Below are 27,798 nucleotides of genomic sequence, written 5' to 3' on the forward strand. Positions count from 1 at the left end.
CATGCAAGCTGCCCACCCACCACAGTTTTATTTTCCTCTCTCTGTTTCTCTGTTTGTCTCTTGCCATTCATTCCATCTTTATGCTTCCCTATTCTTCCCTCACTCCTGCTTAGACAGGTCTGGGAGAGGTAATGGCTGCATGATTGTGGTCAGAGAGTGGACTTCTTACTGGATGGCCTCAGTGTGTATGTGTATGTAGCATCCATAATTCCCCTGAATGTCCAGACAGTGTGAGGGTCCCTGCTCTGTGTGATATCAGTGACTCTGTCCAGAATCAGAAAGGAGTACTCAAGAAGGCAAAAAACAAGTATTCTTGTACAAAAACACGTTTTAATTCAATACTGCAAAATTCTGGAAACAAATTTGGCAAAATGTTTTGTTCTCATTGTTTTAGTCACTATTGCATCTCAATAACCATATTATCCACAGCATAAAAGCATTTTCTAAATTTACTCTGTTATCATTCACAGATTGCATTTCTGAAAAGTGATATTTGTTACTTCTTTCTTACCCTGTCTAACACACACACAAAGTCAAGCGCATCCCCACCCCCATTCAATGCAAGGGTGCACACACACACACACACACACACACACATTTCACTAACCTTGTGGGGGGACACAATTGATTCCCCTTCAAAATCATATTTTCCTAACCTAATCCCAAAACGTAACCTTAACCTTTAACCCCTAACCCTAACCATAATTCTAACCCTAATTTTAACCTTAACCCTAAACCCCATAGAAATATACTTTTTCCTTGTGGGGACTAACAGAATGTCCCCAGTTGGTCAAATTGTTGTTTATTTACTATTCTTGTGGAAACTTCTGGTCCCCACAAGTATAGTTAAACACACACACAGAGACACACACTCTGCAGTAGTTTCACACAGACCCTTCTGTGCATTAACATTTGCTTCTGTGGAGTTTAACAAGGTTGACTGAGGTTTTGGGTTAGGTTAGATTCAGATGTTGTGGTGAACCGTGTCCAATCTATTGTATGTTTGAGTAGACCAGAATGCACTGTAGGTGATGTTGATAGTGCTGATGCAGCCTCTAGTCTTGGTACAGGGAGGGTTGGGGCTTACAGGTGCAATTGGGACCACCAACATACTAGCAACAGGGTTGCTTGTACAGTACATTTTCTTACACTCACGCACATACATACACACACACATGCAAACAGTTCTACACACTTCAACAAAATGCACCCCATAACATTCAGCAAACCCTATTTCGACCCGCCTACCGATGGGCTTACACAGGTTCCAGTGTTTTTATGGAAGTGTCTGTGTGAGCTTTGTGTAGGTGCCTTCTTCAAAAACGTTCACAAACAAAAACACGCTCTTGGAATTGTTCTATTGCTTTCTGACATTACACACTCCTTAGATTCTTCAGTATGTTTCTCACGGACTGTCGCATGAACAAACATTATTGATGAGGCTGTGAAAGCACTTTTTTCTGTTGACTAGTTGAGTTAAAGTTGAGTTATTAAAGAGTCTTCATGCTTCTCTGCGTTAAAGTTTTCAGTCTTTTCTGTACACTGGTGGCAGGTGGCTACCATAACAGGGTCTCCAACAACATGAATGCTGGGAGAGCTGAATGCCACACTACTGTATGATATGTAAAGGAGCATTTCCTGTGATGTCACTTCCTCTTTAACGGTGCATTGTTGATTGATGGCTGGGTGTAGCTGAGGCAACATGCTGGATGTGTCACGATGTGTGTGATGGTCAGGACCTCCAATCACATTTCCCTAACTGTCCAGTCTTAACCTGATGAGAGAAAAAAAACAACTTGGCGGAGGTTCTCTTCTGCACTGTTGAACCAATCTAGTAAATGTGGAGGATGAGTTAAGATGGAGTGTCGTCTTGTTAATGTCCAAAAGCGGAAGTCGCATCACAGGCTCTTTTTCAGTTTCCCCTGAAAACCGGATGCAATCGCTTTCCTCCGACCCCGCAGAGGGTGCTCCTGTCTCCTTAGGCCTGCTTTCTGATTGGACAAAAGTATATTGTATGTTACCCCTGATCTTTGACTGAGCTGGAACGTTTGCGAGAGCAGAGAAGATTGCTTTCTGATTATATTATAACAGCGCTGATTATTGATAAGGCAAAAACTGAAAAACAAGAGTCTGTCCATTCTGTTTGTTGTCTTTAATGACTTTCTGACTTCTCTGATGAAGAGGCGTCATCTTCATCCTCTTCGGCCCTTATGCCACCTGAGTTAGTTTGACCCTGCCTCGCTCCATTCACCAACTGATTCCACAGTGTTCTATCTCCGCGCTCTTTCCCTCAACCAACCAATCAGATGCTGCCGTATCTCCTCACAGCCAATCAAGAGCTGTTTCAGATGACTGACAGAGCCAGAGTGGGCAGGGCCTGATGGTTTACAGCGTCTCCCCACAGAATAAGATGTCCAAAAGCAGGGCAGGTAGGCACATACATGTCCAGAAAGCCCTCAGGGTATTGGACGAGATTTAGGTTTTGTTGTTTTGAGTGACGGGCACTTGAACACCTTTCTGTCCGGTTGCTATGGAAACATGAAATGGCAGAGGAGCCAAGAGTCAAAAATACTTTTTGAAAAATGTACTGTACAAAGTGCATAAACGGTTTCATGCATGCTATTACATGTAAGTCAGACATTCAGAACTGTAACTCACCCAATCTGTACTTCTCTTTGGCTTCGGCCCGCTCCTTGGCATCAAAGTACCAGACAGTGATGGCATAGCTGTAACACACGATGATCTGATCAGACTGAGATTCTCAGCTCATGAGCAAGTACAGACCAATTCAGTACAGTATAGTACAGCATAGGAAAGAATAGGAGGGTTAAGTCTGTGCTATATATGGTCAGTGGAGGGTTAAGTCTGAGCTGGTTTTGGACAGTGGAGGGTTAAGTCAGGGTTATTGCCTCTCCTGTGGGGCTTCTCAGTGGGGTTGTATTGTTTATTCCTGTCTCTCTCCCTCAAGCACGAGAGCTGCAATTCAACCAACAACTGCCCCCCTACCGCCCTCCCTCCCTCCACCCCTGACCCTGCTCCCAGTCAGGAAATACGTTCTTCCTGTCCTGAGCCCCACCTCACTCCCCAGCTGTCAGACAGAGAGGAGAGGACGAACTCATGAACTAGAATCAAGCCAATGACGTGTCACATTTTTGTTGTGTACTTCTGACTAATGCGTTCCAGGATTCAGCACATAGATGAAAAAATCATGTGCATGATCACAACATCAGGCAGGAGTCTGAATAGGCTCTGGCTGAGTTCATACTTCTCTCAACAGTGGATCATCAGCATGAGAGTGGATCTATAATTTGTTAAAGGGATACTACGGGATTTTGGCAATGAAGCCCTTTATCTACTTCTCCAGAGTCAGATGGACTCACGGATACCATTTTGATGTTGTCTGCATGCAGTTTGAAGGAAGTTGCTAACTAGTGTTAGCGCATGCTAGTAGACACCATAGACTAGTTAGCATTGAATCACGAAACTACCTCTAACTTCCTTTGTACTGGATGCAGAGACATACAAATGGTATCCATGAGTTCATCTGACAAATCCGAAGTATCCCTTTAATAGAGCATGTAAAAGCTTCCCCAACACCATTAGGAGCCTTTAGTGAACATATACTGTACTGTGTGTGAAGGAGATAAAGTGGGTTAGCGGTTGTAAGGGCTCGGCAGAGAGAGGAAGTGTTTGGGGGGTGAGTGGATGTGGCACACTTTCTGGGAACTGAAAGCAGTGTGAGTCCTCTACAAATACCTCTCTGTGTATGACTTTATGTGTGCCTTAGCGCATACTGCATACTTCATCACATAGTAAATCTCTGTTTGCGTATACAGTACCTATGGGACATGTATATGTGTGTTTAATTGTGTGTGTGTGTGTGTGATTGAATACATTGCAGCTCAGTGAGCATGCAGTGACTTTGTAAGTGTACATACTGTATCACCTCTCTGACCCCAGTGTGAGTCTATGTCAGCATGCATTTGTGTGTGTGTGTGTGTGTGTGGGGAGAGGTTATACGGGCACACCTGATGACGTATGTCACGCAGCTGAGAGTCGAGTGGATTTGGTTCAGTCAGTTATCCTGATGAGCCCTTCCCAGCTAGCTAGGTCACCAACAGCAGCATGGTGCTAGTTCAAACTTGTAAAAGAAAGATGTTTATTTAGATGGGCGAGGGAGAAATAACTGGTAGTATTGGTCACCATCTGGATGTCACCGTGACATGCCAATTAACATGACGACAAGCAGGTGCAAATTACCATTGCAACGCCATTGTATCGAGGTGCTATGCAGTTGCTTCCCACCGGGCAGCTGTATCACATGTCGCTGGCGGGAGTTAATGTAGCCAATTTGTTCCATCCCACTTGATTTTATTTAGAGTAGGATAGCAGCCTACACAACAACAAAAAACGTGTAATACTGCATTGGTAGTAACCATGTCACCATGATACAGTCTAACGTTACTGCTCAACAGGGAGAGTTTGTGCCGCATGCCGGCAACATAACAACACCAAGGGGCACAGTGTCCTTTGCTCCTGTCTGGCAGTTAGGAGAGGGAAGTGGCTAGATAGTGTATCCAATATCAGGCCAGGATGACAGCTAAAGTTTACAACTACGGCATTAACGTCAACAAATAAAACGAACAATTACTCCGATTTGAAAATGGAATGATTCTGAACACTCTCCCACGTCACAACTTCAGCAGACAAGTTTCAAATTCTCACTGAACTTTCTAGCCACAAGCATAAATTAGCTAGCTGGGAAGGGCTCATCAGGACGACTGACTGAACTAACTGAAACAACTCGACTATCAGCTGCGCAACATACGAAATCAATTTGGGCATCAAGGGTGTCCTTATAGCCTCTCCTGTGTGTGTGTGTGTGTGTGTGTGTACGTGCGTGGCTGCATGTGTGGTCACTCACCGTGTAGCATAGGCTGGCTTAACCTCGTGTGGGTTCCTGCGGTCGGACCAGAAGATGAGCAGACGGTCAAACAGCGGTTCTATGTTGGCCACCACACTCTTCCCCTCTGGATAGATCTGCAGCAGACCTCCTTGAACCTGACAACACACACAAATAGGTTTCATGTTAGATGCACAGTGTCTTATCCATAGCCTTGAGGTTAGCGAGGCAGGCGAGTAGCCGGAGGGTTGCCGGTTCGAAACCCAGGGCTGACAGGGAAAATCTGGTGGGACTGTAAAGTACAGTATATTAGATGTATGAGACTCAATGTTCCATTGTACCTTGACATCCCAGTTCTTGTTGAGATAGTAAATGCAGGTGATGCAGCGGCCGTCACTGTTAGGGTTGTCCACGTGACGGATGTACCCCGTGCCGTTACCTGGGTAACAGGCCACCATAGCCTGAGGAGAGAAGACGGGGATGTTACAGTCGGTTACAGTAAGAACACACACCTCTCCAGACTGCCTTTAAAGAGTGACTGCCCCTAAAAACAACTAATCCCTTTGAAAACGGCATTTACACTACAAAGTGTAAATCTGATAATTTTGGTCATAAAGTCGGTTGGGTTTGGATTACAATTATGCCAAGCTCCACGTGCAAATTTCCCCTCTGCCCACTTTGCTTCCCATTATTGAATGGGGCTCGGTTGATTTATCGCCCCCCCAACCAACGCATTCAGAGGATCACGGCCGTTTGAGACTGAAAAGCCCTATACAGATTGACCATGCAATGCATGCTTCCAGCAGGATGCACAGCCAACAGCTATGGTTTGCATGCCCTGCCGAAGGACCCTATATCATGCAGAATAGGTGGTTGGAGTTCATTGGTCCCCAGTGGTGGAGAGTATATTGGTAGCTAGACAATAGACTGCTGGTTATGTATATTTTGATAATCATTATCACCATCATCGCTAGCATAGATGACGTTAGCTAGTTAGCTACCAACTAGCTAGCTACCTAACTAGCAAGCTAGCTAACGTTAGCCTACCTCAATACAACTCGGATTTGGCATGGAAATACGATAACATCTTGATTGCGATCATCATGATTGTGATGTCGCCAGATTGACTTTAGATGCAGTATACTGTAACTTTAGCCAGCTAACTAAGATTGAAGGGAGCACCATATTTAAGCTAGCTAACGTTAGCATTGCTAGCTAGCTATTTTTGATGAACTTTGCTAACAGTAATGGCAACATTGCCATCTTATGGCAAAGTTGTTTCCTACTAATTATTTGCCTACTTTAGCAATGCAATCGTATTTCCATGCCATTCTAAGTTAGTGTAATTTAGACTAAACAGTCACATTAGCCTCTGATGTGCAACCCATGTCTAGGGCACAAATTAATATTGGATGCAGCTATGGTGGTACTAACTAGCTAACTCATGTCTGACTACAACAGTGTACTAACTAGCAGCAACAAACTTAAACCAACCCAGGGCCATAGCAAAACATGTCACAGTTGGTTGCATAGTGTAACGGCGTCACCGGTCTGAATCTAATCCAATCTGTAGCCAGTCAGTCTACATATGTAAAGCTTAGAATTAGCTTCCATAATGTTTATAATTGAGGGATGATGACATTCGTTGACCCTGTTTTTCTGATAGACAAAGTGCACAGTTGGGTGCCAGACTGATCCCCTGGTCATGAATGGATTCCAGGACCTACCAGAAGGAGCAAAGCTGAATTTCATAACATGTCCAGCAATGTGATTGCAATGGTTTAGCGACCTCCAAAAATAATTTCATTCACTGTTCATTTGCCATTTCCACAGCTTGTCAGGTAAGACCTCAGAATAAAAGTGTGTATTGCGACACAAGTACCCTTGCCAGTCTCCCTTGACTCCAATGAAAAGGACATGCCATCATGAGGCATAACTGAACAGTGACTATGTGTGTATGTGTTTACAGAAACATGTGTGGAGCCAGCACATGGAAACTTGCAAGATGATGTGATGAAGTCCAGACTGACAGATGGGCTTGATACTGATGTCTCTGAATGGAGAGAGACCTGGCACTCAGTATTAACATTTTAGTAGACAGGGAACTCCTGTTGTATACGGGACACAGGAAGGTATGACCATTCTGACATGTTTGCCCCATTACCACCACCAGTATCTGTATCGGTTGGGAATGACAATGAAAGGTGCACATTGTTATATTATTGCATCTGAGCTCCTAGAGTGTGCAGCTCTCCTTTTCTTTTTCAAGTGTTCTACTCCGTTAGCCAGCACCTCGCCTAAACAGGTGTGTGTTTATTTCGCCTGCACATTATTATATTAGCAGAACACTGCTTCTATGGTATTATGTAAAGGGTTGTTTATTCTACATCAATGGTCACAAATCGGTCGATCGCGATCAACTGGTCGATCTTCAAAGCATTCCTAGTCGAGCACCAAACATTTCTGTAGAAAGCTTGCACATTTTTTTTTTGTGTTGCGCTGTTGGCGGTAGGTGCACTTGATTCAGAAGCCCTGGAAACCTAACGGCCAAACAGGGAAATGATTCCAATCGTTTTTCCACCATTCATTTTTCCCATAGGGGATTTTATAAACACTTAAAATAAGGTTTGTGTTTCGTGTCATGACATTTTGATAACCATGTAAATCTCTCTCAGACAAGGTGACTTTTATCAGTATATTCGGCTCTATTTACTCTCAGATTCGAAAATGCTAATTAGCATCAAAGTAGACATCATGCAAAACTACAAATCCCTGCAAGCTCCTGCACGTCATCTCTAGCTGACACCTTTGCTAACAGGTATTGTGTTAATTCAAAATTTGCACAAGACAGTTCACAGAATTGTCAATTTAAAGAAATGTTGCCAATTTATTAATGACTACATTTAACTAACATTAGATAGTTAATCCTCGATTCAGCAGTCTCGTCCAAATCATCATGGAATTTGTGATTGCTTTATGATAGCCACATTAGCAGCTAATTAGCATTTCATTTTTTGGGGGGGAATACAGGCGAATATATTGATAAAAGTCACCTTGTCCGAGAGAGATTTACACGGTTATCAAATAGTGACGCCAGGGTAAGCCTACACGGAACACAGCCCTTATTTGAAGTGTTTCTAAAATCTCCTATGGGAAAAATGAATGGTGGAAAAACGATTGGAACCATTTCCCTGTTTGACCGCTAGGTTTTATGGGGATTATGACTCATACTGTGGTACTCCATGATGTGTCTTGGTGGTGGCAAGGCTGTGTTAAAGACTAGTCCATGTGCTTCTCTAGGGATGTGTGTGTCTGAATGGGCTGGGAGTACACATTCCTCCGCTGCACGCAACTATGTGAAAAGGTCACTGACACTAACACCACATTTCATATAGGCTGCGTTTACACAGGCAGCCCATTTCTGATCTTTTTTTCACTAATTTGTCTTTTGACCAATCAGATCAGCACTGAAAAAGATCTGATGTGATTGGTCAAAAGACGCATTAGTGGAAAAAATTTCAGAATTGGGCTGCCTGTGTAAACGTAGCAATATTAGCACATCATGTTCAAGTCAAAAAAAAAATATATATACCTTATTTACATAAGTATTCAGACCCTTTGCTATGAGACTCGAAATTGAGCTCAGGTGCATCCTGTTTCCATTGATCATCCTTGAGATGTTTCTACAACTTGATTGGTGTCCACCTGTGGTAAATTCAATTGATTGGACATGATTTGGAAAGACACACACCTGTCTATATAAGGTCCCACAGTTGACAGTACATGTCAGAGTAAAACCCAAGCCATGAGGTCGAAGGAATTGTCCGTAGAGCTCCGAGACAGGATTGTGTCGAGGCACAGATCTGGGGAAGGGTACCAAAACATTTCTGCAGCATTGAAGATCCCCGAGAACACAGTGGCCTCCATCATTCTTAAATGGAAGAAGTTTGGAACCACCAAGACTCTTCCTAGAGCTGGCCGCCCAGCCAAACGGAGCAATCAGGGGAGAAGGGCCTTGGTCAGGGAGGTGACCAAGAACACGATGGTCACTCTGACAGAGCTATAGAGTTCCTCTGTGGAGATGGGAGAACCTTCCAGAAGGACAACCATCTCTGCAGCACTCCACCAATCAGGCCTTTATGGTAGAGTGGCCAGACGGAAGCCACTCCTCAGTAAAAGGCACATGACAGCCCGCTTGGAGTTTGCCAAAAGGCACCTAATGGACTCTCAGACCATGAGAAACAAGATTCTCTGGTCTGATGAAACCAAGATTGAACTCTTTGGCTTGAATGCCAAGCGTCATGTCTGGAGGAATCCTGACACCATCCCTACGGTGAAGCATGGTGGTGGTAGCATCATGCTGTGGGGATGTTTTTCAGCGACAGGGACTGGCAGACCAGTCAGGATCGAGGCAAACGTGAACGGAGCAAAGTACAGAGAGATCCTTGATGAAAACCTGCCCCAGAGCGCTCAGGAAGGCGAAGGTTCACCTTCCAACAGGACAACGACCCTAAGCATACAGCCAAGACAACACAAGATTAGCTTCGGGACAAGTCTCTGAATGTCCTTGAGTGGCCCAGCCAGAGCCCGGACTTGAACCCGATCGAACATCTCTGGAGAGACCTGAAAATAGCTGTGCAGCGACGCTCCCCATCCAACCTGACAGAGCTTGAGAGGATCTGCAGAGAAGAATGGGAGAAACTCCCCAAATACAGGTGTGCCAAGGTTGTAGTGTCATACCCAAGAAGACTCGCGGCTGTAATCGCTGCCGAAGGTGCTTCAACAAAGTACTGAGTAAAGGGTCTGAATACTTATGTAAATGTGATATTTCAGTTTTTTATTTTTTATCACTTACAAAAAAATCTAAAAACCAGTTTTTGCTTTGTCATTATGGGGTATTGTGTGTAGTTTGATGAGGATTATAAAAAAATTAAAAAAATTAGAATAAGGCTGTAACGTAACAAAATGTGGAAAATGTCAAGGGGTCTGAATACTTTCCGAATGCACTTTAAATACGGTGTACCTTTTAGTTAGAATTTTGTTGACAGACTCAATAGAATATTTAGAGAGAAAGGGTTCCGAATATTAGGGATCAATTAAAGAAAGCCATCTAAATATATGCATATTCGTCTCAGTTTCAGCACCAATTGGTAGATGAAAAAATACTCTGATCTTGTAGATTTTTTAGGGTTAGGAAAGTATTTATGAATCATAAAAAACAGGTTTGGAGAGCCATTATGCACAAAACAAAGAAAACAGTGGTTTGATTCATTCTGAAAATTGCCACATTCAGTTCTTTAACCCATGGTAACGATGGAATATTAGTGTAAATATAATTATAATAGGGAGAATAGTGCACAATAGTAGGCTGTACCCTTGTCTATTGCCTGCACTAACCATGAAACTGTGTGATGATGCGCCATGCGTCGGGTTCACTCCGCTCCATAACAATTTAATTAGCCTACGTGTCTTTTAAAAAATATTATCAACTGTTACTAATGATCCTCAGCAACAACCACATGGCCGTCAGTTTGCAGAGGAACCAAATTAATGTAAACTAAACAATGTAATTAAATGGAATGATAATATAGTCTTTACCAACTGAAGGGAACTAACAGTAAATTGGCAGTTGAATATGTGTTGTTATTAGGTCTCCTGGCGGTCGATACTGATAGTGGGTAATATTTACCATGATAGAAATAGTAAACAGAGAAAGTCAGGGTAGCCTATAATTAAGATATTCGAGAGTGCCCATCCCTGTAAGTTAAAAGGCCGTACAATTTAAATTCTGCATATTGGCACAGCATTTCCTAAACTTTACTGTGGAAAAGTTAATAGGTTAATATGCTTCAGTTTATCTGCCATATGACTGGATTCACATTTGTCTCCAGTGATTACAAGGTAAAATATATCTAAAACAAGTGTCATTTATATTTACAATTCCCTTATCCAAATGGATTACTCTTTTACCTAGCTCTTATCAATAGCTCTTATCGTTGTAAATTACAGTGCATGGAGAACGGTGTTATTTCTATCAGAACAACATTTAGTAGATTATTTTTCCACTTGGAACCGGCAGGTTCGCTAGAACTTATTAATGGTTTCCTCGTGTGTAAAGGTGGTGTAATTATTAGGGAATACGGCGTATCTGTAGACACACCTTAATTTATTCAATCTCCACCCAAAACGAATAGCAGGTGAATAGCACGCTATTCTCATGCTTAAGTTCAAGGTCAAAATATGCATAGAGAAGTGCATAAAAATTGAATTACGTTCCATTTACTTGTGCTTAACTCAAGTCGGAATCGGGCCCCTAGCCTTTGTATCTCTGCTGGGGAGGTTGTTTGGGTCAGGTTTGGTGTGTGTGTGTGTGTGTGTGTGAAAGAGAGAGGGCAGGAATGTGAGAATGTGAGCCATCAGGGTCCCGGTGACTGTGTGTTCTGTCAGGGCACTGATACTTTATCACGATTCAGGTCAGGACTTATCAGACCCTGGAGAGTACAATACACTTCATCCCCTCACCGACTCTGAACAAGAACCTTTTCTCCCTTCATTTTACTCTGCCCCTCTTTTCTCACTCTTCCACTGTCTTTTCTCTCTGTCTCCCTTTGTTTTCTCTTTCATTTTTCTCTTCATAATGATGTCATTATTTCTCCTTCTGTTCTCTCCGTCTTTACCCTCCCTCTCCTCCCTCCATTGCTCCTTCTCCTTTCTCTCCCAGCCCATCCCAGAGTACAGGGGGAGGAGTAAACACTGGTGAAGAGCAGAGGGCTGACTTCCTCTTTCACTCCAGCTAGGCTCGGTTACACAAGTTTTGGCTCAGTTATCAGCAAGGAATGAGGAGTGAGCAGGGAGAGAAGATAGTATCTTTCAGTGTCAAGCTCAGAAGCTTCAATACAAAGTGACGACAAAGTCCTTCATGTTCAAATCCACTGACTCCATTACAGTGCCGGTCAGCCTTTTGCATACTGACTGGTGAAAAGCATCTGTGTCAAATACACAAAAAGAATGACACCCAAATACACCCATCTGTAGTCAAACCATAAAATCTGGCTCAGTCTCATTATGGAAGAGTGATACAGGCCGAAGTACAAGTGTTCCCTTCTGCCTGTGTGACTCTCTGGCCAGCCTGCCAGCCACCATTGTCTCGCCTCATTACTGCGCGGCGCTCCCATGCTGTGTGTGTTCATTAACCTCTGACTCCAGCCCCAACTGAAGGGAACTAACAGTAAGTCCTACACACACACACACACACACACACATGAGCCAGGCTAGAGCTCATCTGTGTAGAGGACAGACATATTACTGTAATCCAGATGTGATTTACTGTACTGGGATTGTTGAACGTGGCTACATAATTCAACTGATAACATTGTTGTGTATAACACACAGGACATGGACTGTAAGGAAGACTTGATTACGGATTTGGCAAGTGAACATATACAGTATAATCAGTACAGTAGTTTTTTAAGAACACTCAAAATAGGGCTGGCTGCTCTAATGTTATGTATTGTGTTTTGACAGATGGGTGGGTGGGGGGGGGTGGGGGGGGGTGACCCCCTAGTGGGCCAGGCTGCTTCTGGGAAATGTGATGTCAACACCACCTTACTAAGGCATTTGCGTTGATCCTGACTTTCACTGTGGAAGAGCTCTTTATCTGGGACTAAGATGGAAATCACACCGTCTCCATTCACACTGCTCTGTTGCTAAGCAATCAGTGTCAGGGCACAGAGAAATGCTGGTGAACATTTATATGTTGTCAAGCACTTCCAGTGGGCTTCCAAAATGTTTTAGTCGCTAATAGTCGCATCCTCTAACCTTGCGTCCTCTAACCTCGCTCATTACCCTCACAAAAATGTCAACGGAACAAAAGGGAAAAGCACTATAGAAGTAGATATATAGCCAATAGATGTTTGATGCTTAGTGGTAGATATACAGCCAATAGATGTTTGATGCTTAGTGGTAGATATACAGCCAATAGATGTTTGATGCTTAGTGGTAGATATACAGCCAATAGATGTTTGATGCTTAGTGGTAGATATACAGCCAATAGATGTTTGATGCTTAGTGCTAGATATACAGCCAATAGATGTTTGATGCTTAGTGGTAGATATACAGCCAATAGATGTTTGATGCTTAGTGCTAGATATACAGCCAATAGATGTTTGATGCTTAGTGGTAGATATACAGCCAATAGATGTTTGATGCTTAGTGGTAGATATACAGCCAATAGATGTTTGATGCTTAGTGGTAGATATACAGCCAATTGATGTTTGATGCTTGCACTGACCCTGGTGTTGAAGATTGCAGCCCACTGTATGTATGCATGTAGTATTTTATAAGTGGTCTTTCTTGGCCTGGGAGCATGTGCAACTTTCGCAGTCTTAATGACCCTACTTAACCAGAATTAACATGTACCGTGCCATAGCACAGCCCTAGCCTGGAGGATATATACACACACACACACATAAGTGGACGCATGCACACACACACACACACACACACACACACACACACACACACACACACACACACACACACACACACAAAGATGAAAACGAAATTATTGTACACCAGCGTTCACATAGAGATGAGACAGTTCTAAACCAGAGCTAGTTCAGTTCTAAGCCAGTAGTCAACCAGAACTGTGAGTCAGTCAAACCGGCATATGAATGTCACAAAAGTCGTCACCAACAACGGCATCCCAGTCACTCTCCTCTCCTGTTGCTCCCAGCCCCGAGTCAGTCAAACAGCATGACAACAGCATGACCCGACGTGTCGCGATCATATCAGCCTTCTTCAATCTCTCTTCAATCTCTCAGCGCCTCTATGCCAATCTAATGGGCACCACTGGCACCAACATTAATGCCCTAATATCGTTGCCTCCTGTCTCATGTCTCTGCCCGCATGCCTGCCTGCCAAGATGAAGGCCAGAGAGAGAGAGAACAGGCTGTTCCTGGAAAGAAGAAAAATAAAGGGCCGAGCACGCAGGCATAGCATACTGCCAGCAGATAAGAGGCATGGAGGACAGAGGCAGGAGGGAGATAAGGCTGAACAAACACAGGGCCTGATTCTGAAGAGACAGACACACAGACAGACAGGGGAGAGGGGAGAGCATCAGTGTAGTGCTAGGCTAACTAGCACTGGGATAGGTTGCAACTGAAATGACTGCAACACTTAACAAAGAGCTGCAGTTAGTTTCAGAGTGGGTGGTAAGGAATAAGTTAGTCCTAAATATTTCTAAAACTAAAAGCATTGTATTTGGGACAAATCATTCACTAAACCCTAAACCTCAACTAAAGGTAATAAATAATGTGGAAATTGAGCAAGTTGAGGTGACTAAACTGCTTGGAGTATCCCTGGATTGTAAACTGTCATGGTCAAAACATATTGATACAACAGTAGCTAAAATGGGGAGAAGTCTGTCCATAATAAAGCGCAGCTCTGCATTCTTAACGGCACTATTAACAAGGCAGGTCCTACAGGCCCTAGTTTTGTCGCACCTGGACTACTGTTCAGTCGTGTGATCAGGTGCCACAAAAAGGGACTTAGGAAAATTGCAATTGGCTCAGAACAGGGCAGCACAGCTGGCCCTTGGATGTACACAGAGAGCTAATATTAATAATATGCATGTCAATCTCTCCTGGCTCAAAGTGGAGGAGATATTGACTTCATCACTACTTGTATTTATGACAGGTATTGACATGTTGAATGCACTGAGCTGTCTGTTTGAACTACTGGCGCACAGCTCAGACACCCATGCATACCCCACAAGACATGCCACCAGAGGTCTCTTCACAGTCCCCAAGTCCAGAACAGACTATGGGAGGAGCACAGTACTACATAGAGCCATGACTACATGGAACTCTATTCCACATCAAGTAACTGATACAAGCAGTAAAATTAGATTTAAAAAACAGATAAAAATACACCTTATGGAACAGCGGGGACTGTGAAGCAATACAAACATAGGCACAGACACATGCATACACACACACGATAACATACGCACTATACACACACGTACACATGGATTTTGTACTGTAGATATGTGGTAGTGGTGGAGTAGGGGCCTGAGGGCACACAGTGTTTTGTGAAATCTGTGAATGTATTGTAATGTTTTTAAAATGGTATAAACTGCCTTAATTTTGCTGGACCCCAGGTGGCAGCAGCTAATTGGGATCCATAATAAATACAAATACAGGGCTGGGGATTGTGACACTCTGGCTCTGGGACTTTTGTATTTGAGCCAGGGTGTATTTTGTTTTGTGGGGTTTTGGTTTGGTTATGTTGGGTTTTGGGTGTATTTCTATGTTTGCATTTCTGTTGGTTTCATTTCTAGGTTTGGTCGATGACTCCCAATCGGAGGTAACGAGTGTCAGCTGTCGGCTCGTTATCTCTGATTGGGAGCCATATTTATTCTGTATGTTTTCTTATGAGGGTTGTGGGTTTTTGTTCCAAGTTCTGTCAGTGTTGCAGAGGACTTCACGTATCGGTCTTGTTTTGTTGTTTTGTTCCAGACTTTGAAATAATAAAGTCATGTTTCTTGGACACGCTGCGCCTTGGTCATATTTAGACGACATAGACCCTCGTGACAGAATTACCCACCAATCTAGGACCAAGCGGCGTGTCAAGCGGCAACAGGATCCACCTACACAGGATTCATGGACATGGGAGGAGATACTGGATGGAAAGGGTCCTTGGGCACAACCGGGAGAATCTCGCCGCCCTCGTGAAGAGCTGGAGGCAGCTAAAGCCGAGAGGAGGCGATATGAGGAGGCAGCACGGAGGCAAGGCTGGAAGCCCGTGAGCACTAGCCAAACATTTCTTGGAGGGGGCCTTAAAGGGAGTGTGGCGAAGTCAGGTAGGAGACCTGCGCCTACTCCCTGGACTTACCGTGGAGAGCGAGAGTACGGGCAGACACCGTGTTACGCAGTAGAGTGCATGGTGTCTCCTGTACGCAGGCATAGCCCGGTTCGACACATTCCAGCTCCACGTATCGGCCGGGCTAGATTGAGCATTGAGCCGGATGTCATGAAGCCAGCCCAACGCATCAGGCCACCAGTGCGTCTTCTCGGGCCGGCGTACATGGCACCAGCCTTACGCATGGTGTTCCCGGTTCGCCCTCATAGGCCGGTGCGGGTTATTCCACCTCCCCGTACTGGTCGGGCGACGGGGAGCATCAACCCAGGTAAGGTTGGTCAGGCTCAGTGCTCAAGGGAGCCAGTAAGCCTGCACGGTCCGGTATTTCCGGCGCCACCTCCCCGCTCCAGCCCAGTACCACCGGTGCCTACACCACGCACTAGGCTTCCTGTAAGTCTGCAGAGCCCTGTGTCTCCTCCACGCACTAGCTGTATGGTGCGTGTCTCCAGCCTTTTCCCACCAGTGCCTACACCACGCACCAAGTCTCCTGTGTGTCCCCCGAGTCCTGTGCGTCCTGTTGCTGCTCTCCGCACTAGGCGTTATGAGAGTCCCCAGGGTCCAGCATGCCCTGTTCCGGCTCTCCGCACTAGCCCTTATGTGCGTCCCCAGGGTTCAGCATACCCTGTTGCTTCTCCCCGCACTAGCCCTGAGATGCGTGTCCTCAGCCCGGTACCTCCAGTTCCGGCACCACGCACCAGGCCTACGGTGCGCCTCAGACAGCCAGAGTCTGCCGTCTGCCCAACGGGGCCTGAACTGCCCGTCTGCCCAAAGGCGCTTAAGCCGCCCGTCTGCCGTGAGCCGGAGCCGTCCGCCAGACCGGAGCCGCTAGAGCCTTCCTCCAGACAGGATCAGCCAGAGCCTTCCTCCAGACAGGATCGGTCAGAGCCTTCCGCCAGCCATGAGCAGCCAGATCCGTCAGCCGGCCATGAGCAGCCAGATCCGTCAGCCAGCCATGAGCAGCCAGATCCGTCGGCCAGCCATGAGCAGCCAGATCCGTCGGCCAGCCATGAGCAGCCAGATCCGTCGGCCAGCCATGAGCAGCCAGATCCGTCGGCCAGCCATGAGCAGCCAGATCCGTCGGCCAGCCATGAGCAGCCAGATCCGTCAGCCAGCCATGAGCAGCCAGATCCGTCAGCCAGCCATGAGCAGCCAGATCCTTCAGCCAGCCATGAGCCGTCCAGCCAGGATCCGCCAGAGCCGTCCAGCCAGGACCCGCCAGAGCCAGCCAGCCAGGATCCGCCAGTGAGTCCGGTGCTGTCCCTTAGCCCGGTGCTGCCCCTTATCCTGGTGCTGCCCCTTAGTCCGGTACTGCCCCTTAGTCCGGTGCTGCCCCTTAGTCCGGTGCTGCCCGTTAGTCCGGTGCCGCCCCTTAATCCAGTGGGGTTTAGTTGGGGGGTGGTCATGTGGAGGAGGCTACGGAAGCGGATAGTGACTAAGGTGGGGTGGGGACCACGACCAGGGCCAGAACCGCCACCGTGGACAGACGCCCACCCAGACCCTCCCCTAGACTGTATGCTGGTGCGCCCGGAGTGCGCACCTTTAGGGGGGGGTACTGTGACACTCTGGCTCTGGGACTTTTGTATTTGAGCCAGGGTGTATTTTGTTTTGTGGGGTTTTGGTTTGGTTATGTTGGGTTTTGGGTGTATTTCTATGTTTGCATTTCTGTTGGTTTCATTTCTAGGTTTGGTCGATGACTCCCAATCGGAGGTAACGAGTGTCAGCTGTCGGCTCGTTATCTCTGATTGGGAGCCATATTTATTCTGTATGTTTTCTTATGAGGGTTGTGGGTTTTTGTTCCAAGTTCTGTCAGTGTTGCAGAGGACTTCACGTATCGGTCTTGTTTTGTTGTTTTGTTCCAGACTTTGAAATAATAAAGTCATGTTTCTTGGACACGCTGCGCCTTGGTCATATTTAGACGACATAGACCCTCGTGACAGGGATTTGCCAGGCTGGCAAATTCTGTGCCGATCAGACAGTGATAAATATGTTGGACTGAGGTGAACTCTGTGTGCTCAGCTGGCCTGTGTATTTCTGGATGAGTCAGTAAGGCTGAGCTAAGGACAGACGGAGCCTGTCCAGGGATCGATACAGGGACATTGGGTTCTATGCCTCTCTGTGGACCTGCAGTAAGCTGTCTGTCTCGGGCCTGACTAACCAGCTGAGCTGACATTGACATAAGTTCATGAAGTAATGCAGGCTCTGTCGTAGCCGGCCGTGACCGGGAGACCCATGGGGCGGCGCGCAATTGGCCCAGCGTCGTCCAGGGTAGGAGAGGGAATGGCCGGCAGGGATGTAGCTCAGTTGATAGAGCATGGCGTTTGCAACGCCAGGGTTGTGGGTTCGATTCCCACAGGGGGTATGAAAAAAATAATAATAATGTAAGTCGCTCTGGATAAGAGCGTCTGCTAAATGACGTAAATGTAAATGTAATGCGTCATGCCTGTCTGTGAATTATTGGAAGCAAATAGGAAAGATAGGAGTGTTACAGGTTTATTTTTAGTTATATAAACTATATTGGATATTCAACCATTAAATCACATTATATTTCCATCTTTCTCTTCACCTCTCTAATCTTATATCCATCTTCTCACAGTTTCCATACTAAAATCAACTCTTATCACTTTCCCTCCGCTGCAGCTGAGTGTGTACTTGTTCATGTGTCAAGTATCTAGCAGAAAAAGCTGATCAGCCTTGATGAGTCATGCCTGGTGATGGACCCCATCTTGCATGAGTCACACGAACCACAGGACTGAGAGTGTGTCTGTGTGTGTGTGTGTGTGTGTGTGTGTGTGTGTGTGTGTGTGTGTGTGTGTGTGTGCCTGAGCGTGTGTGTGAGCGCACTCCACCATTTCCAGTAACCTGACAAAGCAGTCATTTATACTATGTACACTCTCTATTTAATTTTCATACACTCTGTCTCCCCTGCTCTGTAAATCAGAACATCACACTACAGAGTGACTCTTTATGCAAACACATACGCATCCAACCCAGCCTACTCTCAGCAACATCTGAGACCACGCACACACACGCAAACAAACACAATGTAAACACACAGGCATTCACACACTACAACAGTGACACACTGAATTTCAAACCCAAGATGGAGTGCATTTGGCCAGTCCTCTCTGTATGTGAGAATCACTTAAAAGGTGGGTGGGTGGGCACGTATGCATAAGTAGAGATGTGTGAATGTTTAGCATAGAACACCAAACCGCAGTCCGGAATGCCCTGAGTCAGTATGAGTCATCGACCCCTGCTATACAAAGCTCCAAAACAAGATGATTACACAAGAACCAGGCCCTTCCAGAGCCTACTCTCCCTGGACAAACAACAAGCACTTAAAATCCCCTAGGAGGCCACCCAGAGAAAAGTAAATACTCATCTTTAAAACTGTTTTGCATTCGAGTGAAATGGTTACATTATCATTCAGCCTTCTGTAAAGTGAGAGCAGTGTGATCCTCTCAGTACCTTAAAGCCTATATAAAGCTCTCATCATTTTTTTTAGATATCTCTTTGTCTTAGCAGCTAGCTTGGTACTGCATCGTGTGTGCGCTAGGCTAAATGCTAGTTGCTAGCATCTCCCTGGCTGTTCCTGTATGCAGCAGCGCGGCTGGCTCTCTGGGAGGGGCATCTGAGGGCACGCTGCACCAGACACTCATTATGATCCGGCTGCCGCTGCTGCATCGCGCGCTGCCTATCCCTCTATACCTCCTCTCATCTCATCGCACTCCTTCGAAACCACATCCATCTCTCCCTACCTAATATATCTTCCTCTTCCTCCTCTCTTCCTTCTCTCTTCACCTACTACTCTCTCTCTCTCTCTCTCTCTCTCTCTCTCTATCCATCTCTCTCTCCACCGCTCTTTCTCTGCCTCTTTTCTTGTGATATACTGTCGCTGCTGTGTTGTGCTTGGATGCAGCTAGACCTGGTTTGTGTTTTGCTGAGCGTGCGTTGGGCTCTAGCTGATGCTACGGTGGCATTATTCTTGGCACACACACTGCAGTGCTACGCTCTGTATGGCCCTGTTACCAAGGAAACGGAGGGGAAATAGTTTGGCAGCCAAGCTAGAGAGGGGCTGATAAGACGCAGGAGAAAGGGAGTGGGAGAGAGGACCGAAAGAGAGAAGGGGGGGGAAAAAGAGGGAACAACGAGAAAGATGGACAAAGGAAATAATAGATACACAACAATGGAGAGAAACAATAATTAGGAACATAGTACTTACTGAACCATATAGACAGTAGGCTATTACAGATCACAGCTACGTACAGATCGACATAGGAAAAGGAAATCAAGTTTCAGGTTGGGGGCGGGGGGTTAATGTATATAGCTTTTGTTGTGAATCTGTTGTGATTTAAAAACCAATAAATAAAAAGTATTAAAGATACAATATGTAACTTTTTGGGAGACCTGACTAAAGTCACATAGAAATGTGAGTTATAGATCTGTCATTCTCATTGAAAGCAAGTCTAAGAGGCGGTAGATCTGTTCTATGTGCGCTATTTATATGCTTCCCTTTCTTAAGTTTCGTTTTTTGCGTCTTTTACGTTCGGTTTTGTACACCAGCTTCAAACAGCTGAAAATACTATATTTGGGGTTATTGAAAATATATTTCACTGCGGTTTAGATGGTACAATGATGCTCTACACTATATATTGCTTGTTTTGTCACAAACTGAAATTAGGCAAACTATTTGCAACCAGGAAATGGCGGAGCGATTTCTGCATTTTTCACATAAAAAAACAAAAAAGATCACAGCGCAGAGAACTGCTGGTGCAATGACCTTGTAAATTAGCATCACACCTCCCTCCCTTTCTGTTCCTCTAATGTTTGCCTCACCCACCCCCACCCCCTCAATTCATACCTTGATCTATGACTCATTGCTACTGTTCTATCAACTTCCACCACACTACATAACACACAGCAAGGACATTCTTTCCGTTTCAAGATGGCACAGTATGCCAAGGCTAGAGTAGGGGAGCTGGGTTTGGAAAATATGAGCAGGGACATTGGCTTGTGGCTCAACTAATCCATTTACCATTAGCTGCCTGCCTGCCACACTCATGGAGCAGAGCAAGCATAACCTTTGACCTGGAAGCAGAATAGTCAGTTCCATGACAGAGGAGCAAAGGGCTGATGTCTGGGAGAGTGACATCTCTGTTCAAACACATGTCACTGTGGGGGCAAGGTGTATCTGTGGCCCCGTGTAGCTCAGTTGGTAGAGCATGGCGCTTGCAACGCCAGGGTTGTGGGTTCGTTTCCCACGGGGGGCCAGTATGAAAAATGTATGCGCTCTGGATAAGAGCGTCTGCTAAATGACGTAAATGTAAATGTATCTCTTTACTTCTCCGACTGGGTCAACTTACAGCTGCGGTTTGATAATGTAGTGTACACACACACTGCACTGGGATGGTATTCACTGCACCCCAGGAGAGGTGTAGATCCCAAATGTATTCTGACAGCTCTGACCCACTGAACACTGGTACTGCTGCTACCCCTCACATCTCTACTGCACACACAGTGTCAACCCTGGAACTGGTGCCCCGCTCGCACTCTAGCCTAAATCCACAACTACTACAGTACCACTATGACAACTACCCTACCTTACAGCTACTACTACTTCTAAGGCTACAACTATTACTACTACTACTACTTCTAAGGCTACAACTATTACTACTACTACTACTACTACTAACCTAAATCACAACTGGGCAATTCCACTGTAATGGAAATACACTGTCACGTCTACTCCTGCTCCCCCCTCCGGTGCTCGAGGTCACCAGTTCACTCATCATTACGCACACCTGCCACCATCGTTACGCGCACCTGCGCTTAATTATGGGACTCACCTGGACTCCATCACGTCATTGATTACCTCCCCTATATCTGTCACTCCTTCAGGTTCATTCCCCAGTCAGCATTGATGTTGTTATGTTTCTCATGTCCAGATGCTGTTCTTGTTTTGTTATATGTTTATTTATTATTAAAGCCTCACCCTGTACTTGCTTCTCGTCTCCCAGTGTCTGCGTTACAGAATGCTGACTCTCTAATTGGAAGCAACAGGGATTTTTCTGGTGACGTCAGGTCAGAATGCCACAGCCGACGCAACCGCCCATGCCTTAACTGGCTCGTCAGGCTCCCATGCCTCAGCCGGCTCGTCAGGCTCCCATGCCTCAGCCACCTCATTAGGCTCCCATGCCTCAGCCGGCTCGTCAGGCTCCCATGCCTCAGCCGACTTGTCAGGCTCCCATGCCTCAGCCACCTCATTAGGCTCCCATGCCTCAGCCGGCTCGTCAGGCTCCCATGCCTCAGCCGACTTGTCAGGCTCCCATGCCTCAGCCACCTCATTAGGCTCCCATGCCTCAGCCGGCTCGTCAGGCTCCCATGCCTCAGCCGGCTCGTCAGGCTCCCATGCCTCAGCCGACTTGTCAGGCTCCCATGCCTCAGCCACCTCATTAGGCTCCCATGCCTCAGCCGGCTCGTCAGGCTCCCATGCCTCAGCCGGCTCGTCAGGCTCCCCTGGCTCAGCCGGCTTGTCAGGCTCCCATGCCACAGCCGGCTCAACAGGTTCACGCGCCTCAGCAGAAGCGACCGGTCCCCGGGTCTCAGGAGAAGCGACTGTTCCACCCCTGGTCCTCGGGACCGTCCATCTGGTCGGCGTTGTCCTGCGGCTCCTCAGCTGGCTCGACAGGTTTCCGCGCCTCAGCAGACGCGACCAGTCCCCGGGTCTCAGGAGAAGCGACTGTTCCGCCCCTGGTCCTCGGAACCGTCCCTCTGGTCAGCGTTGTCCTGCGGCTCCTCAGCTGGCTCGACAGGTTCCCGCGCCTCGGCTGGTTCGTAAGGTTCCATTGCCTCAGCAGAGGCGATCGGCCTCCAGGTCTCAGGAGAAGCAACTGTTCCGCCCCTGGTCCTCGGGACCGTCTCTCTGGTCAGCATCATCCTGTGGCTCCTCGGCTGGCTTGACAGGTTCCCGTGCCTCAGCCGGCTCGACAGGCTCCCGTGCCTCAGCTGGCTCGACAGGCTCCCGTGCCTCAGCCGGCTCGACAGGCTCCCGTGCCTCAGCCGGCTCGACAGGCTCCCCTGCCTTAGCTGGCTCTACAGGCTCCCGTGCCTCAGCCGGCTCGACAGGCTCCCCGTGCCTCAGCGAGCTCGACAGGTTCCGGCTGCCGGGTCTCAGGAGAAGCATCTTATCTGACCCTGGTCAGCGTCGGCCTGTGGCCTAAGCAGCGCGTCCGGGGGGGTACTGTCACGTCTACTCCCGCTTGTTTTGTTTCATTTATTATTAATTTCACTCCCTGTACTTGCTTCCCGACTCCCAGCGTACATATTACATACGCTGAGATTTTTTACTTTAAAATGTATGTCAAACAAAAAACATTGATTTCAACGCACAATGACTACTTTGAACAATTTACACAGTAAATAAATAAAAACACTTTTACTGGAAAAGCTTGATAATAGAATTACTGTATCATCTCATTTTTATTTGTTTACCAAACGTTGTATCTGCAAACTTTGAAATCAATGGTTTTTGTTTGGTATACATTTCAAAGTGAACAAATTTGAGTCTCAGCGTAATTCCGTTACCATGGAATTGCCCAACTACTACCACAAGTGAGGCTACAACTACCTCAACTATTATTATTACTACTACTACCCTACATTATAGCTACTACTACTACTTCTATTAAGGCTACAACTACCACTACTACCCCCTCTACCACTTTCATCATGACTTCTATCCCCACCACCACTACTTCTGCCACTATAAATATTTCAAATAAATATTTCACTTCAACCTCCTTGAGTAAATGTGTTGTAACATAGTCTAGACAGTCCTGCAATGGCTAACACCACTGATAAGAGGCAGACACTGGGGTCATGGTGCAGTAGTGAACAACTGAGATAATATATTAATACAACATAGTCACTAGGTTGCAGATTATATCAAAGTGACTTACAGTGAACACATAGGGTTATATTCAGTATAATGTACTGTGGCTTATGCAGGACTCAAACCATGCTCTAGTCTAGTTGGACTAAGGACTAGATAGGGCTGAACCCTGCTTTGGGAGAGGGCTGAGAAACTGGGTCAGGGTGGGATGGAAACCTAGGGGAATGCATTGAGATTGGGTGAGACCGATGTAGGACCGTGACATAACCTGACTCAAATATCCAGACCTGCGTCACTGAGCAAGCTCACTGACAGCTTACAGCACTGCAGCCAACTAGGCTCTGTATGGGCTAGTAGGGATCGGGCAAAATCAACTACCGCTCTTTGGTCATCTAACTGAAGTCAGTCAATTCAGGAAGTAAACTGAAATTCCACTTCAATAATTGAAAAGGGTTTTTTATTTTCAGTAAATTGTTAATAAACGGAAAAGGAGAAACTATTCATTAAAAAAATATATATATATATTTTTTTACTTCCTGAATTGAGTGACTTCAATTCAAATTGACCCCAACCCTGTTGGTCATGTCTGGCCATTGTCTAAGCTTGTAATATCGAAGTTTTACGCTATGCTAAGGATGGTTAAAAATAACCACTCTTTCATACATTCATATTCTCAAACACACAAAGTCGGAAACGATCTAAACAAATGCATACATACATAGCCATACAAATGTAGCCTATGATAGGCTAGGCAAGCAAACAATGAAACATACACAGCCATCCAAACAGACACCAACCAATCAAACAAACGCACACCCCCCTACCAAACCAGCCACAAGAATGCCTTGTTTGTGTACGGGTGAGAGATAGAGATTGACAGAGAGGTCTTCAAAGCTAGTGAAACAATGATCTCAAACCAGATAGCTCCAGAAGGTTGTCTTGCTGCCAGCGGTATGAGAACATTGGCATCACCAGTGGCATGACAATAGGGGCATACTGGCATACACAGTGGCATGGGAGAAGTCAGGGGCATATAGGACAGCTATGGACCCCTTACCTGAAGGTGTGGCCCTATCACATTGAATCAGACAGGGAGCAGAACAGACAGGATTACGTACCCACCCTTTATCAGTGATATGATAGTGACAGCTCAGGATCACAGTAGATGATGTCATCAAAATGGGACACCACAGCTAATCATCCCCTATCTATGGCGTAGAATAAACGCTGACGTTGGTACTAAGCCTTTCTATTTCAGTCAGCCTCCCCTCCTTCTCACCCCTCATCCTCCTCTCAGCATGATATGGCTATTGATGACATTTAGTCCCCAGCTCCCCCTGTTCCCAATATTTCTCTTTTCCCCAGCTTCTCGTCCCCCATCTCCCATCATCTTGGTGCTCCCATTGATGATGCCGTCCCTTCCTGTCCTCAAACCCACCGCCTCTACCTGCTACCCTGCCCCTCGGTCCTCCCCCACCCTCCCTGTTCCCTCACCTTGGTGCGTCCATTGATGACACAGTCCCCCAGCTTCCCGTTGGCAGCGCTGTGCATCACGACCTCGTCAACGTGTGCCATCAGCATGGCGATGCCCTCGCACCCCGGCTCGTGCCCCTCCACCCAGGCGATCTGGTCTCCGCGGATACTCCGCGAGGGGATGCTCCTCTGGCTGACCAGCTGACCCCCCTGGAACTTCCCGCTGCGGTTCAAACGCTCCACCTCGCCCAGCACCGACTCACCCAGCCGCGGCCCCAGGAAACTGTCCTTCACACAGATACCGTAGGAATTCATACAGGGCACGATGTACTGCTGTGCGATACGCTCCGCCGACCAGCCCGCCCCGGCCGGTAACAGTAGAGACTGGATGCCGTTGGCCTCCACCGGGGACGTCTGGCCTGGAACAACCCCGGGGCCCAGCAGCGTCACATTGTGTCCATTGTGGTGCAGCTTGTTGTTGTGAGGGGTGGACAAAGGGAGGTGAGGGGTGGCGCAGTGGTTGTGGTTGCTATGGTTATTGTTGATGCTGTTGTCGCCGTTGCCAGCAAGCGGGAGGACAGCCTTGCCGGGTTTGGAGGGCTCCGCTTTGTGAACGTCGCTCTCCGCCACTCGTCTCCGTTTGTAGTCCGGGGTTATCGACTCGCCTGGTCCATAGGCCATCATACCTAGAGATCCTAAACCTGACCCCACTGACAAGCCACAACCTTTGGGCGTCTCCGAACCCATGACCCGGTTCTCCTCGCCTCTCCGCTTCCGATGGTGCAGCTGTTTGACCCGTGGGTCACCATTGGCCCTCTTCACCAGAAGAGCACATTTCTCATGTTGTGTTCTGTCCCCGTTCTCCATGAGGCTTGCTCTGTTGCCGAGGGGTTGCGCAAGGCCATTCAGTGTCTCCCCCACCCCCTTCACTTGCGGAGGGTTACCGTTGGGAGTTTGCGCCAAAACCCCACTGTGGATGCCCTCAATGGTTGCGGACGGAGACACGATCCCGCCGTTATAGAACGGCAGCCCAGTATTCGTCTGTTTCTTTAAAACCGTGATGCCAGAAGAGCTTGTTTTCGAAGCCAGACTTGAAAGTAATTCCGCGGCGGTGGCGCTCCCAACCGGCGCCATGCCCTGGCAGTAGCCGTTCAGTCCATTTAGTCCCATGTTGGTTTGGAAAGGGTGAAGCTCGGCAGCTCCGAATATGTGTTCACCGTTAGTCACTCTCTCATGGGAGGCTGAAAAACTGTGGTGTCCGTGGGAAGAGCTTGGATTTAAAAGGTCCGTGTGTTCCAAGCTCTCCATTTCATCTCGTCTAGTGCTGGATGCGCACGTAGCCCACGTCCTCGCCTCATTTTTTACGGGAGCCACTGTGAGAGAGCGAGTGTGCAGCACAACTGCCTAGGCTGCGAGAGAGGAGCGGTGTCACAGCTTTGGAAAGTTTCATATTAAAAAGTCTCCTTGCCTCCGTTTTTCTTTCATTCATGATTTTTCTTGAAATGGTTTCACATTTGTCTTCTATTGAAATGTTTTCTGATATTCAGAAGCTTGAGATGTTTCTAAAACAAAATGATACAATAATTACATGACTGTGATTACCGTTATAGCCTATAATAAGTAGGCTAATCGTATAGCCTAACATGCTTGGGACGAAATACTCAAGCTAAACATAAATCAGCCTAATTTTCACACCAGGCCTAGGCTATTCATATTCCATAAATTAAGAAACATGTAAAGGGACTCGACACTTGCTAGACAAATTTAACCGTAGGCCTAATATCTTATGTAGCGTCGCCTACATTTATTGACAAACTTTAAATAGGCCTAAATTGCTTTAAATATTCTTATAATATATTATAATAATATATTATATTCAGACATTGGACTATAGTGGCTCGGGTAGTTAAATAGTAATTGATTTGTTACAACAGTTCAATCCTAAAATATCAACGCATGGGTCGCTTACAAATGGGGTTGTGTAAAGCGTCTTCATTTGTATTAAACAATATATTTCAGGCAATAACAACACATTAAAGTCATAATATGGATATCTGTAAGAATAATTTCCCACTTCACTATGAGGGGGTAAGCACCCTGTGAGAACAGCTACTCTGAAGAACGCATGCCACTCTACCTTGTTATGCATTCACATGACTTACAGTGTATAGCTTGTATTCATAGCCTATAACTTAGAAATATAGCCTACACGTGTTTGCATTCCTTCCAAGATACAAATAGCCTATATTGGATTATTTTGGAGTGAGTTTAGCTATGAAATCAATTCAACAACGTGCTTAATAATAGTAGCCCGGGCAAAATAGCCCTCTATCTGTCAGCTGATTGTACACTTACCTATTTGTAACGCAAAGCTACAGTAGCGTAGCCTACGTGACCGGCTGAGGGTACGTCTGTTATTTCCGGGATTGTCTTGCTTCTAGACGATTTTCTTTATGTTTAGCCTATAAATATCCAGATATGTCCACCACCCGGGGTTAAATTTGGAAACAGATACTTGTCCTGGGGAGGGAACTACCGCTTTTGCCGCGGGAGGCACGGTAGGTCCCCCTCAATCACCAAAAAGTACCCTCCACTACTCTACCGTGTC

General features: G+C 46.3%; 1 protein-coding gene across 1 annotated transcript; it reads right to left on the minus strand.

Annotated features, from left to right (window-relative positions):
• Positions 1–310: 310 nt before the first annotated feature.
• LOC311106134 (uncharacterized protein) lies at positions 311–27,798 on the minus strand. Its single transcript, XM_084148455.1, has 6 exons — positions 27,546–27,798; positions 25,212–26,752; positions 5,245–5,364; positions 4,925–5,061; positions 2,659–2,726; positions 311–2,528 (listed from the first exon to the last, which is right to left on the minus strand). The coding sequence occupies exons 2-6, from the start codon at positions 26,496–26,498 to the stop codon at positions 2,476–2,478; spliced, it is 1,665 nt and encodes a 554-aa protein (XP_084004581.1). The 5' UTR covers positions 26,499–26,752; positions 27,546–27,798; the 3' UTR covers positions 311–2,475.

The sequence above is a fragment of the Coregonus lavaretus genome (assembly GCF_964263955.1).
Source record: "Coregonus lavaretus genome assembly, chromosome: 30".
Classification (NCBI taxonomy): domain Eukaryota; kingdom Metazoa; phylum Chordata; class Actinopteri; order Salmoniformes; family Salmonidae; genus Coregonus; species Coregonus lavaretus.